At 60.5% G+C, this 18,580-nt stretch overlaps 1 protein-coding gene across 1 annotated transcript; it reads left to right on the top strand.

Annotated features, from left to right (window-relative positions):
* Positions 1–1,462: 1,462 nt before the first annotated feature.
* Positions 1,463–5,441, top strand: LOC101945358 (leukocyte immunoglobulin-like receptor subfamily A member 6). Its single transcript, XM_065571888.1, has 5 exons — positions 1,463–1,765; positions 1,947–1,982; positions 2,773–3,063; positions 3,806–4,090; positions 5,434–5,441. Exons 1-5 carry the CDS (start codon positions 1,735–1,737, stop codon positions 5,439–5,441), a joined length of 651 nt encoding a protein of 216 aa, XP_065427960.1. The 5' UTR covers positions 1,463–1,734.
* Positions 5,442–18,580: the final 13,139 nt, after the last annotated feature.

The following is an 18,580-nucleotide window of genomic DNA, read 5'->3' as shown; positions in this document are numbered from 1 at the left end:
AGGGAGGGGCAGCGTGGGTGGGTGTGACCCAGCAATCTGGGCACAAGCAGTGCATGGGGTGGGAGTGCCAGGGGGCTGGACAGGGAGCTGTTGGGGGGAGGGAGGGAGGGCCGGGGGCACACCGTGCCTGAACTGGACAGGAAAGGACAGGCTGGCACTAGAGGATGAATAAGGAGTGGGGGCCCTGCCTGTCACAGACTCACAGGTGGTGCCCACTCTTGGCCCTGTACAGTCCCTGCGGGGAACTCCCTTCAGTGAGACAGCCCTTCTCAGGGGGTCACTCTATCTCGGGGTCAGGCTCCTCCACCTCGTGGAGATGCACCTCTCTGAGCCTTAGCATGCCTGTCTCTCGCTGTGGCCCACTCAGAGAGTCCAGTTGCTCTGGACCCCTGGGGCCTCCACTCCCAGAGGGAATCATGCAACCCTGTTCTCCAGACCGGAGTGACTCTCAGCCAGCATAAAACAGGAGGGTTTATTGAGAGTTGAACACAGCACAGGAAACTCTCAGGGCCTCAGGCCTGGCCTCCCTCAGCCCAGCACATCTCAGTCTCCCCTGCATCCAGGTGGGCTCTGGCTGCTCCCCCTCTCCAGCCCCGACCCCGCTGCTTCCCAGCTGGGCATCTGATATCACCAGCCCCAAGCCCCGCCTCTGTTCATTGTGCTCTATCCAGGTACACCGGGTCACCTGGGCCTCCTCTCCTGCTTCTGTCCTCTGGCCCCTCTGGCTGGAACCGGCTGGTCAGGTCACTGGCATCCTCTCTTCACAGCCCATTGTCCTCCCCCTGGCCAGAACTTGTTGTGACTCCTGGCCTGGGCACCAGGTCCCCAGTCGCTGGGGTATCCTAGGGTTACCATACGTCCGGATTTTCCCAGACATGTCCGGCTTTTTGGGCCTCAAATCCCCGCCTGGGAGGAAATCCCAAAAAGCCAGACATGTCCAGGAAAATAGGGAGGGAGGAGTTGTGCGGCTTGGGTCCACGTCGGAGCCGCTGGGGCCAGCGGTGCTTGGTCAGGGGCCAGGGCCGCTGGGGCCGGCAGTGCTCGGATGGGGTCCGGGACACCTGGGGCCGCTGGGGCCGGCGGTGCACGGCCGGGGGCCGGAGCCGCTGGGGCCGGTGGTGCTCGGCAGGGGCCGCTGGGGCCACTGGGGCCAGGGCGGGCCGGAACCAGGGCCAGCACCGCAGGGCCCGAGCCGGGCTGGAGATGCCGGGGCCAGAGCCTCTTGGCCTGGGCCGGCCGGCCGCCAGAGGGAGCCACTCGACTGGGCCGCACCGCGCCCTGCCCCAGCCCCAGCTTACCTGCTGCCCCCCTGTTTCAGGCTTCCCGTGAACATTTGATTCGCGGGAAGCAGGGGAGGGGGAGGAGCAGGGGGGCGGAGCTTTCAGGGGAGGGGGCAGAGTTGGGGCGGGGAATTTGGGGAAGGGGAAGGGGTGGATTTGGGGCAGGGCTGGGGCCCCATGGATTGTCCTCCTTTTTTTAAATTAAAATGTGGTAACCCTAGCTTATCCATTCTCCAGGCCATTTGCTGGGGTCCCAAGTTCCATCGCTGCTTGCTTTGGCTGCTCTAGATTTCGCCTGCAGATTAGAGACAATGTGTGATGGACGCAGGAAGAGATGAGACATCGTCGACTTCCTGTAGCTGGAGCCACCAGCTGAGTTCCTTATTTGGGGCTCGGTGGAGCTGGGCACTGGGGTGTTGGTGGCAGCCCTGAGGGTCCCCTCACTGTCCCCATCATGGCATCTGCTCTCACCATCCTCCTCCTCGGTGAGTATCGGATAAAGGCAGGGCATGTGTCCCTTGGGGGGGATGGGATCTGAGACCCGGGTGTGTATCCATGGGGGGCAGGATCTGAGGCTCGAGCGTGCACCCATGGGGGGATCTGAGACCAGGGTGTAGGATCCAGTTACTTTGGGATCTAGTCACTAATGAGCCATCTCCTTTCCAGGTTGCTGGCTGGCCGGGCACAGCAGGGTGTGGGGAGGTGAGTATCAGTCTGTGGGGAGGACGTAACATCAAGGATCGGGGGAGGGGATGCATGGGGTGGGGAAAAGAGGAACTGAGCCATGAACCTTCCCCAAAACTCAACCCAAACTCCCCCTGTGAGATCAGACCCATCCCCGTTCTTCTGTCACTCCCCCACCTTCCGCCAGTGAGTAACTAGGAGCCGAATCTGGTTCCCAGGGTCTGACGAAGCAGGAACCGTTCCTTGGTTCAAAGACCTGCCCTCCCCTCCACCCTCCCAGGCTGTGAGGATTGGGGGTGGGGGGTCATCACATGGATTTATTTCAGCTCATACAAACGCTAACAGGGCCCGTCCGTGGGCTTTAGATCCCCTCGTTCCCAGTCAGTGCAGCCGTGGGGAGAACCCCCCAGATCCTCCCCCACTCCCAGATCCACCCCCAACAGCTCCCTCCCCTGCACTCACAGCCCCCTGTTCCCAAGGCCTGGGGAAAAGTTGGGGCTTGTGCGACTCCCACAGTCACAGACTATTTCCAACCCCAGGGCGGGGGGCAGAGCTGCAGGGGGCCCACTGGTCAGGGTCTCTGGCTGGCCTCCGGTGGGGCCGGAGGGGGCAGGTGATCTTTAATGCAGCCGGGTCCTCAGCTACGTCTGGGTAAATCCCTGGCCCCCAAACCCCGCGGGCAGCCAGTGATTACCCTGGTAGGGGACAGACTCCTAGAGAGGCCAAATGACGGATGGACTGAATTGTGGCGGGAGGAGGCGGGGAGCTGTGTCTCCCCTGTTTAACTCCTGTCTCTTGTTGAAAGCAGGGCGTGAATTTGTCAAACCCACCATCTGGGTGAGCCCCAGCAGGGTGATGGCGCTCGGGGGAAGCGTCACCATTCGCTGTGAGGGTCGGTACCGGGACATGGAGTTCTTTCTGCGTAAAGCTGGACACCCGAACCCGCAGGTGCGGACAGTGCCTGATGGGACCGTGGCTGAATTTCCCATCCCCAGTGTCAGCCGGGAAGATGGAGGAAATTACACCTGCGACTATCGCTCCATAACGGATCAGAGTCGCTGGTCATATCCCAGCGACCCCGTCGAGATCATTGTAGCAGGTGAGGGGCCCGGCTCAGTGTCCTGGCTCCCAGCCCCACACCCAGCCAGACCCTCAGGGGGTCTCTGCATTGATGGGACACTCAGAGATAGGCTCTGCCATTAGCCCTGGGCCGAGCAGAGGGGACATCCTGCCAGGGAGCAGGGACGGAGTCACCTCGGGTTCCCGGCCAGGGGGGAGAAGCAGCCACTGGAGATTTGGGTCAGAGGAAGGGGGGATCCCTGCCCCCAGAGGGAGCTGCAGAGCAGAGGGGACCTTTCCCAGACAACACAATAGTTAAGGGGTGATGGGTGGAGCTGAAGGTTATAAACCTCAGTGTATAGTAGAGACTTGCTCAGTCCCCTACAAGTCAGTGGTGGTGCTGCACAGAGAACCCAGGAGTCCTGGCCCCCATCCTCCCTGCTCTCCCCACTAGACCCCACTCCCCTCCTTGAGCCAGGGAAAGAACCCAGGAGTCCTGGCTCCCAGCCCTCCCAGCAGAGAAGTCAGGCAGTGAATGGACCCTGGAGACTGGACTGGCCTGTCACCCGCTAGGGAGCAGAGCTCTGGGCCCCCAGGGGCTGGGGTTGCTCCGTGTCTCATGCTGTTAGCCCAGGGCTCAGAGGAAACTCTGGCCCCTGTGGAAAGGCGAACAGGAGCCCGTCCCCAGGGTCTGACCCACCACTGAGGCCGTGTGGTGAGGACGGGCCCCAGGACTGAGTGACGGGGCCTGCGTCTCACGGCCTGTCTGCTTCCCACTGCAGAGCCCAGCTACCCCAAACCCAGCATCTCCCTGAGCCCCAGCGGGGAGGTCTCCCTGGGGGGAGCCGTGACCGTCCGGTGTCAGGGGCAGCACCGGGGCGTGCGCTTCATGCTGAATAAAGAGCGACGCCATTTCCCACCTGTGGATTCGGACGGGTTTGAGGCTGTGTTTCCCATCAGCAACGTGCGCCGGGAGCACAGCGGGAGCTACAGCTGCTCCTATCACAGCAGATCGGAGCCGTTCGCCGTGTCGTACCCCAGCGACCCCGTGGAGCTGGTGGTGAGAGGTGAGGGGCCCGGCTCGGCATCCCCATTCCCAGCCCCACCCCCTGCCAGACCCTCACGGGGGCTCGGTGCCAATGGGACGCTCAGACCCAGGCTCTGCCCTGAGCCCTGACCCTGCAGTGGAGACGCCTGGCTGGGGAGCGGGGACGGAGTCACTGGGGGGTTCCCCAGCCAGGGGGGAGCAGCAGCCCCTGGAGACTTGGGGCAGGGAGGCGACTTTAACGCTGCCCCTTGTGCGTAGGAACCGTGAGTCGCTATTTAATCCCATGATCCCATCCCCTCTGTTCTCCAGGCCCTGCCCCAGGCAGTGCCCTGGTTGGGGCTGAATGAGGCAGGGGCTGCAGGGGAAGCAGTGGCTTGGTGGACACGGCGCTGGGATGGGACCCAGGAGATCTGGCCCAGCTCCTGGCACAGCCACAGACTCTGTGTGATGGGAGCATGTCGCAGTTTTCAAACGTGTCCTTCATAGTGGGGGGGCCTCAATCTTGGGGGATCTCAGGCCGAGCGCCCACAAACCGAGACGCCCACAGTTAGTGGAGACCTCTGCAAACGCTGGCCTCAATAGCGCTGAATCCCTTGTGTTGGGGGAGCATGAAGGGCCCCCGCCATGATCAGGGCCCCTTTGTGCCAGGTGCTGCATAAACACAGAGTGAAGAGACAGTCCCGGCCCCTGGAAGCTCACTAAGGAAAGTGAATCTGTCTGTGGCCTGTAGAATGGGGATAAAGACCCCTCCCTGCCTCCCTGGGGACTGACTCCCTTCCTGTGTGGGGCTCAGGCCCTGCCGTGCCAGGCGCCAAAGTCCAGCGCGTGAGTCACTCTGTGTTCAAGGCAGGCCGGACACAGTGAATGAGGCAGGAGCCACACACGGCATATGAAGAACCCAAGAACTTGGCAGTCGCGGCTCCGTGTCTGTGGGTTTGGGAGCCCAGCTCGCAGGGCCGGGATTCTGGCTCAGGAAAACTCTTGGATCTGGAAGAGAATTTCTGTCAGGGGACCCGTGGATCTGCCCATGCCTCGGGCCAGCTGGGGAATCACAGAAGATTAGGGTTGGAAGAGAGCTCAGGAGGTATCTACTCAACCCCCCTGCTCAAAGCAGGACCAACCCCAACTAAATCATCCCAGCCAGGGCTTTATCAAGCCGGGCCTTAAAAACCTCTATGGAAGGAGATTCCACCACCTCCCTAGGGAACCCATTCCAGTGCTTCACCACCCTCCTAGTGAAATAGTGCTTCCTAATATGCAACCTAGACCTCCCCCACTGCAACTTGAGACCACTGCTCCCTGTTCTGTCATCTGCCGCCACTGAGAACAGCCGAGCTCTATCCTCTTTGAACCCCCGTTCAGGTAGTTGAAGGCTGCTATCAAATCCCCCCTCACTCTTCTCTTCTGCAGCTGGAGGACGGGGCTGGGTGGGTGGCCGGGTCTGGTTCTCACAGCCTGTCTCCTGTGCGCAGATCCCAGCTTACCCAGACCCTCCATCTCTCTGAGCCCCACTGGGGTCACCGCCACAGGGGCAGACGTCACCATCCGGTGTCAGGGGCAGCGCTGGGACGTGAGGTTCTTCCTGCACAAGGCTGGAGACCTGAACCCGCCGCAACACATGGACCCTGCTGGGGACGGGGCCGAGTTCCGCATCCCCACCGTGGGCCGGCAGCACGGAGGGAACTACAGCTGCAGCTACCGGCATCCATCAGAGCCCTTCGTCTCCTCGCAGCCCAGCAACACCGTGGAGCTGGTGGTAGGAGGTGAGGGGCCCGGCTCCACGTCCCCGCTCCCAGCCGGACCCTCAAAACTTCGGCACCCTAATGGGATGCTCAGAGCCAGGCTCTGCCCAGAGCCCTAGGACTGGCCTGGACAGAGAGCGGGGACAGTGTCACTAGGGGGTTCCCCAGCCAGGGGGGACCAGCAGCTCCTGGAAGTTAAGGGCTGAGGGAGGGGGGATCCCTGCCTCAAGGGGAAGCTGCAGAGCAGGGGGCTTTGCCAGGGGACGCTCCCCCGGCTGCCCCTGCACTGGGGGCACTCAAAGGAGTCAGGGCCCAGGGGCTGCCCATCCCGTCACTCTCCTGTTCTGCCTCCTCAGCCTGCGTCCTCTCCCATGGCCCCACCCCTTTCTGCCCCTTCTCTGAGGCCCCGCCCCTATTCCACCCACGTATCTGCCCCATTCCATCCCCCCATTGCAGCCCCACAACCCATTTTCTACTTTCTGCCTCGTAGCCCCCACTGCGTCCGCCAGACCGGAGAAGCTCTGTCCCCCCGCCCTGGCCCCGGGGTGCAGTGGGGAGTGAGAGTCCCCCAGCCCTGAGGCCACAGCAGGTAGCGAGAGAGCTCCCATCCTGGGGCTGCCATGGAGGTCCTGGTACTAAGGCTTCCCCTGTCCCCACTATGGTACTTCTGTGAGGACCAGAGTCGGGGTTCTGGGCCTTCTCCTGTCCTGCTCACCCGGTGGTCAGGGCTCCAGGGTAACTGAAACATTCCCGGTCAGTGCAGCCATGCGGAGAACCCCCCAGATCCACCTCTACCCCAGAACCACCCCCAACAGCTCCCTCCCCTGCACTCACAGCCCCCCCCGTTCCCAAGGCCTGGGGAAAGGTGGGTCTTGTGTGACTCCCGCCAGTCACAGACTGTTTCCAACAACAGGGTGGGGGGCAGAGCTGCAGAGGGCCCACTGGTCAGGCTCCCTGGCTGGCCTGTGGTGGGGCTGGGGGGGGCAGGTGATCTCTCATGCAGCTGGGTCGTGAGCGACGTCTGGGTGAACCCCCTGCCCCCAAGCCCCATGGGCAGCCAGTGCCAACCCTGGTAGGGGACAGACTCCTAGAGAGGCTGAATGACGGATGGACTGAATTGGGGTGGGGGAGAGGTGGGGGCTGTGTCTCCCCTGTTTAACTCCTGTCTCTTGTTGAAAGCAGGGCGAGGATACCCCAAACCAACCATCTCGGTGAGCCCCAGCAGGGTGGTGGCACTTGGGGGAAACGTCACCATCCGCTGTGAGGGTCGGTACCCGGGCATGGAGTTCTTTCTGCGTAAAGCTGGAGACCCGAACCCGCAGGTGCGGACGGTGCCTGATGGGACCGTGGCTGAATTTCCCATCCCCAGTGTCAGCCGGGAAGATGGAGGGAGCTACACCTGCGACTATCACTCCATAACGGATCAGAGTCGCTGGTCGTATCTCAGCGACCCCGTCGAGATCATTGTAGCAGGTGAGGGGCCCGGCTCAGTGTCCTGGCTCCCAGCCCCACACCTTGCCAGCCCCACAGGGAGTCTGTACACCAATGGGACGCTCAGAACCAGGCTCTGCCTTGATCCCTGGGTCCAGCAGAGGGGACACCTGGCCGGGGACGGAGTCACTGGGGAGTTCCCCAGCCAGGGGGGAGCAGCAGCTCCTGGAGATTCAGGGCCGAGGAAGGGAGGATCCTGCCTCCAGGGGGAGCTGCAGAGCAGGGGCCTTTCCAAGGGGATGCTCCCCGGCTGCCCCCGCTCTGGGGACTCACAGAGGAGTCACGGCTCAGGGGCTGCTGAGCCGGCACCGTCCCCAGCCACAAACCCCCCTCCCCGGGACTGACAGTAACAATCGATGCTGAGTCACAGGCAGAGGTGGATAAAGGTTTCCTGGGGCCCTGGGCCAGAGCAAGGGGTCCCTCCCCACCCCTCCCACCTGCCGTCCCTCTCCTGTCCCGCCTCCTAGGCCTGCAACCCCACCCACGGCCCCACCCCTTTGCCCCTTCCCCGAGACCCCGCCCCTATTCCACCCACGGTCCTGCCCCATTCTGTCCCCCCACTGCAGCCCTGCAACCCATTTGCTACTTTATGCCCCCCCCCCCCCACTACTGCCTCCCCAAGACCAAGACTACTGCCTCCCCAAGAAGCTCTGTCCCCACGCCTTGGCCCTGGGGAGAAGCGGGGAGTGAGAGTCCCCCAGCCCTGAGGCCATCCTGGGGCTGCAGTGGAGGTCCTGTTGCTAAGGGTTCCCCTACCCCCCCCCATGCTCCTGCGGGGGACCAGGGTCGAGGTGCTGGGGCTTTTCCCATCCTGCTCGCCCGGCAGCCAGAGCTGTGGGGCCCCCCATTTGGCCAGGGCCATAGGGTCTGTCTCTGATCTACCAGTGGTCGCGGAGGGTGGGGGGCGATCTCTGAGTCAGTGTTTCAGCCCCTCCCCACACCCTGACAGACACTGGTTCTATTCCCACAGGGGGAACCGACCTGACCCAGCCTGGAGCGGCGCCGGCTCCCACCTGCCTGGGCAGCGCAGGGCCGGGGGGAATCTATTGAGTCACAGACAGTCTACAGGGCGGGGGCAGCTTCCCTCCAGTAGTTTCCTAGGGGGAGGGATGGAGGCTGTTCTCAGGGGCATTGACTCCCCCACTGCCCCCCTCCGCTGACGGATTTGGGAGGGGACGGAAGCCTCCTGCTCAGACACGAACCCACCGCTAACAGGGCAGCTGGAGGCTTCCTCTGGGGGCAGCTGGGCCCATCAGTGGCCATGGGCGGGGGGGCGGTGCATTGGAGCTTCCCGTGAAGCTGCCAGGAGCAGCCAGCATGGGAGGCGGGATACCGGGCTAGATGGGCCTGTTGGCCTGAGCCAGTGTGGCCATGAGGCAGGGGTTGAAATGCCTTAGAAATGACGGTCAGGATGGATCAGACAGAGCCCCCTAGCGCCGTGCTGGGAAAATCGGGCCAGCCCTGACCGATGGGGCGAATGCCCCCTGCTGAGCCCCCCGCCCCCTGCAGTCCAGTGCCCCCTAGCACTACAAATCCATCAAATCTTGCTGGCTCCGACCCCACTTGATACCCTGGGGCCCCCAAATCCTCCCCATTGAATTTTCTGCTGCCTGTTCCCTGCGGAGCCCAAGCCCCTTGGGCACCGCCTGGGGTGGGAGGGGCTGAGGGGGAACAGACCAGCTGCTCCTGGCACTCACGGCTCTGCTGTTTCCCAGACGGATCGGAATCGCTGGCATCTCCGGATCTGACCAACCCCATCATCGCCGGGGTGAGCGTGGTAGCTGCTGTCCTCCTCCTCCTCCTTGTGGCCTTCGTCTGCTTCAGAAAAACCCGAGCCAGTAAGTGCCCCCCCAGCGAGGGAAGGGTTAAACCTGCCGCTAAGCAGGGCGGGATGGGGTCACGGCTTGGATGGGGGACTGTGCCAGGAAAGCCAAGGACGGGGGGTGGGGGGTGTCACGGAGTATTGGGGGACTCAGGGCCCTGCACCCCCGGCTTCCTGCGATTCACCATGACTCTCAGCCAGCCAGTAAAGCAGAAGGTTTATTTGGATGACAGGAATACAGTCCAAGACAGGTCTTGCAGGCACAGACAACAGGGCCCCCCTCAGTTAGGTCCAGCTTGGGGTCCCAGGGCATGCCAGCCCACCCCCTTGGGGGGTCAGAGCCATCTCTGCCTCCCAGCCATCTCTCCAGCCTCCTTCCAGCCTGCTTCCAGCACTCTGCCCTCAGCGACCCCTCCCACAGCCTTTGTTCAGTTTCCCGGGCCCCGGAGTCATCTGACCTCCAACCCCCTCCTGGGTTCTCATGTTACAAGCTCAGGTATGTTCCCTTGGGCCGGCTCCCATCCCCCGATGCAGACCATCCTAGTCACACTCCCCTGTCAGCATTCACACACCCCAGCAAGAACAGTCCCAGTTCGTCACATCTCTCCCCCCTTCGAGACCGAACTGAGCAGGGTCACTTTAGCCAGTGACCCGGGGAAGTTCGAACCTACCCCCGTTCCCATGGATGCCCCCGCATCCCTCCAGTTCCTTGGTGAGAATTACACCAGGCCCCTTCCGTTCCACGCCCCCCCTTAGGTCGGGGGTGCTTGATGGCACTCGCAGTTCGCATGTGGGAAGGTTTATGCGGCCTGTGCCCTTTTCCCACCCCCATACCTCTGGGGTTCCAACTGGGCTGTGGTCTTCTCCCAGCGCTCCAGTCTGGAGGTCTGTGCTTTGGGCTCTCTTGGTTTAGAGCCGCCCTTTTAACCTTGGCCACCCTCTGGAAAGGATCCTTTATGCTGGGCAAGGGTCCTAAAGCTCTTTTCCCCTTGTCCCAGGCCTTCCTCCCCCTCTGACAGGGGTCACAGGATCCGCAGTACTGTCGGACAGTAACAAAGACCCCAGGCCGGTAAAAGCTCCGTAGCAGCCTCTGCTGGGTACGCCAGGTTCCCTGGTGCCCTGAGAGGGGAATGTCATGGGCCCGGCACAGCAGCTGGCGGCGATACTTCTGGGGTACCACCAGCTGCCTCCTGATCCCCCCTGACTCCATTTTCCCTGGGGGAGCCCATTCTCGGTACAGGAACCCCTTCTCCCACAGGAACCTTTTCCGGCCACCTCGTTCCATGGTCTGTACCGCATTGAGGTCGGCCAGGTCCCTTATCTTCCGCAAGGAGGGGTCTCTCTGTAACTCGGCCTGGAACTCAGCAGCTGGGACAGGGATGGCCACCTGCTCTTTCTCGCCCGCTGGGTCCGAAGCTGCAGCCTCCCTGAGCCGCGTCCCTGGGCGTTCCCTCCCCACCAGGTTAGGGTCCTGCGCCTCAGGCAGGGCACCCCCCCCAAGGCCAGGGCGCAGGGCCCCTCGCCGGCTCTGACTGCGGGTCACAACCAGTGCCTTTTGGGGGTTGCTTGGCCAGTTCTCCAGGTCCCCCCCCATCAATACCTCAGTGGGCAGATACGGGTGTACCCCCACATCCTTGGGGCCCTCCTTGGCCCCCCACTTCAGGTGTACCCTTGCCACGGGCACTTTGACTGGTGTTCCGCCCACCCCCGTCAGGGTCAGGTAGGAGTTGGGCACCACCTGATCTGGGGCCACCACCTCGGGCCGGGCCAGCGTCACCTCTGCGCCCGTATCCCAGTATCCATTGACCTTCCTCCCATCCACCTCCAGGGGAACAAGGTACTCTCTCCGGAGGGACAGCCCCGCGCCCACCGTATAAACCAAAAACCCTGAGTCTGGGGCATCCAGCCCCCTAGAGGAGCTGGCCTGGGGCCCTTCTCTCTCTTGAGCAGTTGATAAGCTGCCAGCCCCTCTTGCGTGAGAAGCCTGCCCCTCGTCCGTCTGGGCCTCTACCAAGTTAACCCTATGCGGGTTCGGTCTGCTCAGTCTGTCCTTGAGCTTGGGGCACTGGGCCCGAACGTGGCCTCTTCGGCCGCAGCAATAGCAGCTCATGTCCTGTGGGTCCCCTCGAGCCGGTCGGTTGTCCCTGACGCTGGGCATTCCCCGTGGGGGGGGGATTCCCCATATTCCCTCTTTGGGAGGTCCCAGGGTGACTCTCTCTCTGCATCGCGGCGGGCCTGTTCCTTTGGGGCTCCTCCCTGCCACCCCCTGACCGGCTCTTTACAAACTCATCAGCCAGCTGCCCGGCGTGTCGCGGGTTCTCTGGCTTTCTGTCCACCAACCACAGCCTCAGGTCGGATGGGCACCGCTCATACAGTTGCTCCAGTACCAGCAGTTTAATCAGGTCCTCCTTCGTCTGGGCCCCACCAGCCCACTTGCTGGCGTATCTTTCCATGCGGACGGCTAGTTGCAAATATGAGATCTCAGGGGTTTTATCTTGACCCCGGAACCTTTCCCGGTACATCTCAGGAGTCAGCCCAAACTCTCGTAGCAGGGCCCTTTTGAATAGTTCGTAGTCCCCTTTCTCTGCCTCTCCCAGTTGGCGGTACAATGCCACGGATTTGGGGTCCAGTAAGGGGGTAAGGACCCGGAGTCTGTCCGCGGGATCCACCCGGTGCAGCTCGCAGGCCGTCTCAAAGGCCTCCAGGAAGTCATCCATGTCCTCCCCCTCCTTGTATGGGGCCATGATGCACTTATCAAAGCTCCGTGCAGTCCTGGGTCCCCCCTCACTCACCGCAGCCGGGGGTTCGCTGCCCTTCAATCTCGCCAGTTCCAGGTCATGCTGACGCTGTCGCTCTTCATGCTGTCTCTGTCTCTCATTCTCCTCCCGTTCATGCTGTCTCTGTCGTTCACGATCCTCCAGCTCTCTCAGTTTTAGCTCTTTCTCCCATTCCAGCCAATTCCGCTCCCCGGATGCCGAACGTCGCCGGGAGGATCCTCTGCTGGCCGGCGAGCTTCGCCGGGGGGACCCCCTGCTGGCCGGGGGGGTCACGGCGCCTTCGGTATTTGCTGGGCTCCTCCCCACCCTTCCCCTAGGTATAGGAAGGAGGGGTCTCGGGAAGCCCTCAGCAGCCGGCTGACCACTCCCAGCTGGGACAGACACTGGTGCCTGCGCTGCATTTGCCAGGCTGCTTCCCTGAGACACAGGGATCAGTTCATTCGCACGATCTTCCGCCTCCAGCTGGGCAATGAGCTGTTCTTTGGTGAGCCTCCCAATGCGCAGCTGCCTCTGCTTGCACAGCTCCACCAGGTCGCTCTTAAGCCGCTTGGCATACATCTTCCTGCTGGCCACTCACCGGCCTGTGTGCTCACAGCTCCCCACAGTTCCCAGGGGGACCCCTAGTGTGCCAGCCCTTCTCGAGGTCACCACCTCTCTGCCAGGGTCGAGCTGCAGACTCCTCCGCCCCTGGGACCACTCGCTGCGATCCCCCCGGGGGACCCTGTTACTGCAAAAGTCCTTCTCGCTGGTCACACACTCCCAGGGGTAATAACCGTCTCTCTCCCACTCTTCAGCAGGCCTGGTTCCCGTCCATCCCCCTTCGTTTTGCTGCTCCCCAGTCACTTACTGCAGGAAGCGCCGTCCACGGGGTGCAGTAGATCCCGCCGCTGCCACCAGTTGTCACGGAGTATTGGGGAACTCAGGGCCCTGCACCCCCGGCTTCCTGCGATTCACCATGACTCTCAGCCAGCCAGTAAAGCAGAAGGTTTATTTGGATGACAGGAATACAGTCCAAGACAGGTCTTGCAGGCACAGACAACAGGGCCCCCCTCAGTTAGGTCCAGCTTGGGGTCCCAGGGCATGCCAGCCCACCCCCTTGGGGGGTCAGAGCCATCTCTGCCTCCCAGCCATCTCTCCAGCCTCCTTCCAGCCTGCTTCCAGCACTCTGCCTTCAGCGACCCCTCCCACAGCCTTTGTTCAGTTTCCCGGGCCCCGGAGTCATCTGACCTCCAACCCCCTCCTGGGTTCTCATGTTACAAGCTCAGGTATGTTCCCTTGGGCCGGCTCCCATCCCCCGATGCAGACCATCCTAGTCACACTCCCCTGTCAGCATTCACACACCCCAGCAAGAACAGTCCCAGTTCGTCACATCCCGTCAGGTCCCCATCCCCCAATTCTGCCCCCTCTCCCATGTCCCTTTACCCACCATTGTGTTTCCTCATGCCCCATCTCCTCCCCCATTCTACTCACGCCATCCCCTATCCCCTCACACCCCCCAACTTCCCTCAGGGAATGTGGGTTTTGTGGGGCCAGGAGACTGAGGGGAAAGAAAGTGGGGGACCCAGGACTGAGGGGTCAGGAGCAGGGGGGGCAGTGAGAGGGGAGCCTGCTGAGTGGTGAAAATGGCAGCTCCCTCCTGGGTGGCACCATCTGCCCTCTTCCCCCTCACCCCCCCAAACAATCCTGCCCCCCAGCTCTGACCTTTGCGGGGACTCGGTCTGCCCTCAAACTCCGGTCCCCATCCCAACCCCTCTGCCCTCAACCCCCATCCTGACACCCCCAAACTACTTCCCTCAAACTCCCGGCTCCCCCCATCTGGCTCCCCCCAAAACACCCGCCATGGGGGGCTCAGAAGTGCCGGCGGCTAAATCACTCTGCGCCCTGTTGTGTTCAAGGAGATGCAATAAAGAGCCCAAAGTGCGAACACGCCCCAGCCCCTGCCCCACACTGAACAGGGTTAAACACGGGCCGGAGGCAGGGTCCAGAGCCTGCAGCCTGCTCAGCCCCATGGCAACCCCCCCCATTGACCACTGCGACCGGCTGTTACAGACACAGCAGGGCAGGAACCAGGGGAGCCGTGGCAGGCGGTGTGTGAAACGAGGGGTTTGTTCCAGCCACGGCCCCGTTCGCTGGAGCGAGTCTCTAGCCGGAAAATCCCCTGGGTTTGGGCTGGCCCTGGAGACGCTAGCAACTGTCCTGGGGGCAGAGGAGCCGGTGGAGCTAGGCTGGAGCTGATGTCACCGCGGCTGCTGTTAAAGTCCAACCTCGTTTCCTCCAGGGTTGGAGTTTCAGCCAGGGGAGGGGTGATGGCGTCGGGGTCACTCTCTCCGGCCGCTCTGCTCAGGACGTCTCTGAGGAGCAGGGTCCTGAGTGGCCCGTGGGCCCAGGAGATGGGAGGTGGCAGCCACGACTGTGAAGGCCTTTCTTTAAGGCCCATCCCCGAAATATCCACCAATGAGACCTCGTTTCCAACACCCCAATTGTGGGTTATGGATTTCTGCTCCCCCCACTTCTCCTGTGTCCCAGGCAGGCCCGAGCCCGGCCCGTGGGTTCTGTCCAGCGGCTGCTTGGGTGGACTAATCCCGTCTTTCTGTCTCGCCAACTTTCTCCCCAATGTTCATTCGTCCAGGTTCTCGTGATGCTGCCTGAACTTCTCACTCACCTTCTTCAGCTGAACCCCCCACGAGGGGACATTTGGAGGCTCCGTTATCACAGCCGTCTCCTGGGGTGGGGAGATTTTGGGGGCAGGGGAGAAGGAAGCTCTGGGGGTTTGTACAATAGAAATATAGAGCAGGGGAGGTTTATGGAGAAAGGGGGAGAGAAAAGGGGCCGGGGGACCCCGCTACAGAGAGAGGAGAAGGACAGACACTGGGGGGCAATAAGTGCCTTTATTCCAGCACTAGGGCCAGATGCAGCACCCCACACATGGGGCTGGGGGCTCTATCTCGGGTCACTGGGGTATGTGCGATTCTGGAGGATGTGGGGGGCCCGGCTCGGGGCTGAGCGATGAGCTCTGGTGGTCCTGTGGGATTTAACTACCCAGCTGCCTGTTGGGAACAGGTGCGGCCCATCCCCAGTCGCTGGGGTATCCATTCTCCAGGCCATTGGCTGGGGTCCCAAGTTCCCTTGCTGGTCCTCTGTAACAACAAACTCCCTCTGCCCTCCCCTCGTTAAACGAGTAACACCCAGGGAAACTGAGTCCCACCCCCTCTGCATGCAAACCACTGGAAAAAACAAGAAAATCCCCCACTTCGTCACGGGGGGGGGCTCAGTGCTGGGGCAGGGGATTGGGGCGCGGGCTCAGCTCGGGCGGCTCCCGGTCAGCAGCGCAGCAGGGGTGCCAAGGCAGGCTTCCTGTTTGTCCTGGCACCGTGGACCGCACAGCGCCCTGGAAGCAGACAGCAGCCCCTTCCCGCGGCTGCCTGCTGTCTCTCCGCCTCTCTCTCTCTCTTGCTCCAGCAGCTTCTGCTGCCTCTTTGTGATTCAGTCCAGTGGCCGGATCACAACACGCATTTTCACCCTTTCAAAGTCTCCCTCCACACCAGGGGTCTCAGGCAGTTTTCCCTTCACTGCCCAGCTAGTGTCAGAGGGTAGCCATGTTAGTCTGGATCTGTAAAAAGCAACAGAGAGTCCTGTGGCACCTTAAAGACTAACAGACGTATTGGAGCATAAGCTTCCGTGGGTGAATGCCCACTTCGTCAGACGCATATAATGGTAATTTCCAGAGGCAGGTATAAATATGCAGGCAAGAATCAGTCTGGAGATAATGAGGTTAGTTCAATCAGGGAGGGTGAGGCCCTCTTCTAGCAGTTGAGGTGTGAACACCAAGGGAGGAGAAACTGCTTCTGTAGTTGGCTAGCCATTCGCAGTCTTTGTTTAATTCTGAGCTGATCGCGTCGAATTTGCAAATGAACTGAAGCTCAGCAGTTTCTCTTTGGAGTCTGGTCCTGAAGTTTTTTTGCTGTAAGATGGCTACCTTTACATCTGCTATTGTGTGGCCTGGGAGGTTGAAGTGTTCTCCTACAGGTTTTTGTATATTGCCATTCCTGATATCTGACTTGTGTCCATTTATCCTTTTACGTAGTGACTGTCCAGTTTGGCCAATGTACATAGCAGAGGGGCATTGCTGGCACATAATGGCATATATAACATTGGTGGACGTGCAGGTGAATGAACCGGTGATGTTGTAGCTGATCTGGTTAGGTCCTGTGATGGTGTCGCTGGTGTAGATATGTGGGCAGAGTTGGCATCGTTTGTTGCATGGATTGGTTCCTGAGTAAGAGTTGTTATGGTGCGGTGTGTGGTTGCTGGTGAGAATATGCTTAAGGTTGGTGGGTTGTCTGTGGGCGAGGACTGGCCTGCCTCCCAAGGTCTGTGAAAGCTAGTGCCACTCCCTTAGTGGCTGGCAGGGCATGGATGCAGCTGGCTGCTCTGGTGCCACGGCAGCCTCTGGTGGGCAAAAGGCAGAACTGCAGCACTTCTTGGGCAGAATATATTTTATGCGGGAAAAATCAAGATTATGCAGGACAGATTAATTCTGCCCATTCGCAGATGCACAGAATTCCCCCAGGAGTAAACAATGGTGAATGGTTCCAACACTGGTGTGATGGTTGCCCCCCATTCTGGGGATGCCACCTGATGTACTGGGGTACCAGTGAGCCCACCTGTTCCACCAGCCTGGGCTCTCTCATGCTGTCCTGCTGAGCCAGGCTCCCAAGCCTCCTCCAGCACACACACAGGTAGGGACACACCCAGCTGCAGAAAAACACAGACACTGAAACCAGCTCTGTGTGGGAAACCTTTAGCTGAGGAATTGACCTGCACTCAAGTGCACACCCTCTGGGGTGCAAACCCAAAATTGTATTGCCTTGCGCTGCACAGAGAACTGTACTGCGTAAGCTGATTGAAATTTGCCTCCTCCCTCAATGTGGAGGAAGAGACGCACAGCTTGTTGCCCCCCCCCCCTAGTAATGAGTTCCACAAACTGGGTTTATTAAACAAGTTTATTAACTATAAAGGACAGATTTTCAGTGATTATAAGGGATAGCAAACAGATCAAAGCAAATTACTGAGCAAATAAAACAAACATGCAAACTAAGCTTAATACACTAAAGAAACTGGTTACAAGCAGTAATTTCTCACCCTAAAAGTTGTTTTAAGCAGGTTGCAGAATTTCTTGAAGATAAACTGCTCTTCCTTGTGTGACGAAGTCGGAGGGGGTTCTTGGTTTTACCTTGTTTTTCCAATAGTTTGCATGAAGAGGGGGTGGGACTCAGTTTCCCTGGGTGTTACTGTTTTAACGAGGTGATGGGAGAGGAAGTTTGTTGTTACAGAGGACCGGTGAGGGAACTTGGGGCCCCAGCCAATGGCCATGAGAATGGAGACCCCAGCGACTGGTGACTTGGTGACCCGGAGGCCCAGCTTGGGAGTGGCAACTGGTTCTGGCCAGTGGGAGGACAATGGGCTGTAAAGAGAGGACTCCAATGACCTGACCAGCCGGTTCCAGCCAGAGGGTGCCCAAAGACAGAAGAGAGGAGAGGAGGCCCAGGCAACCCTGTTTCCCTGGAAAGAAGACAATGGACAGAGGTGGGGCTTGGGGACAGTGATATTAGATGCCCAGCTGGGAAGCAGGGGGGCTCTGGGAGAGAGAGACTGGGAGCAGGCAGAGCCCACCTGGATGCAGTGGAGACTTGGATGTGCTGTGCTGGGGGAGGCCAAGCCTGAGGGACCTGAGAGTTTCCTGTGCTGGGTTCAGATGCTCAATATACCCTCCTGTTTTACGCTGGCTGAGAGTCACTCCAGGCTAGAGAACAGGGTTGCATTATTCCCTCTGGGAGTGGAGGCCCCGGAGGTCCAGAGTGAGTGGACTCCCTGATGGGGCCCATGGTGAGAGACAGGCGTGCTAAGGCTCAGAGAGGTGAGGCTCCAGGAGGTGGAGGGGCTTAACCCCCGAAGGAGAGTGGACCCCCGAGAAGGGCTGTCTAACTGAAGGGGGCTCCCCCCAGGGACCGTACGGGGCCAAGAGTGGGCCCGACCTGTGAGTCCGTGACAGATCCATCTTACATAAAATACATCTTAGTTATGCACTATTCATATCAGAAGTGTATCTCTATGAAGAATATGAAGTACCACAACTGGGGCAGCGGGGATCCTACCCAAACAAGCTGGCCTGTGCTCCGGCGACAAAACCGGATGAAAGTCTGGTGTCCCTGGGCTACTTCCTACCACAGTCTGGGGAGGGGGGGTTCCGCAGTCCTGGCCCCTCGTCTCCAGGGTTGGTCTCCCCCAGGGGCAGGGCACTGCACAGCACAGGCTCAGCTCTGGCGTTCAGCAGCGGGCTGGAGACGTCTGCCTCCTTCCCCTGCGGGGCCTCACTTTATACTTCCTGCCCCGCCCTGGTACTTCTGGGATGGGGGCAGGGCACATTTGGCTCCTCCCACCAGGGGGGACATAGTGGTCCCTCCCTCTTAAGTCCAGAGGGAGGCTGCTTTGCTTAGAACTGTAAGATTTTAGCTTTGCCAGACTAGGCCAGAGGTTTAAGATGATTGAGTGACCTAACAATACCGATAAAACCAAAGGTTACTTCATAAGATGTGCCAATAGGTGAGGTTATGGAAAAATGGATTGCAATAGACACAAGGTATTGTCTGAAACCACCAGCCTCCCGGCCTGACTGT

This window comes from Chrysemys picta, chromosome 17, assembly GCF_011386835.1.
Source record: "Chrysemys picta bellii isolate R12L10 chromosome 17, ASM1138683v2, whole genome shotgun sequence".
NCBI lineage: Eukaryota > Metazoa > Chordata > Testudines > Emydidae > Chrysemys > Chrysemys picta.
The sequence above is the reverse complement of the archived record's forward strand: the minus strand, read 5'-3'. Positions and strand labels throughout refer to the sequence as shown.

Coding starts and splice junctions, on each gene's coding strand:
- LOC101945358 (XM_065571888.1), top strand. CDS start 1,735: ATGGCATCTGCTCTCACCATCCTCCTCCTCG. Junction 1,766..1,946: donor TCTCACCATCCTCCTCCTCG/GTGAGTATCGGA, acceptor TCTCCTTTCCAG/GTTGCTGGCTGGCCGGGCAC. Junction 1,983..2,772: donor GCACAGCAGGGTGTGGGGAG/GTGAGTATCAGT, acceptor TGTTGAAAGCAG/GGCGTGAATTTGTCAAACCC.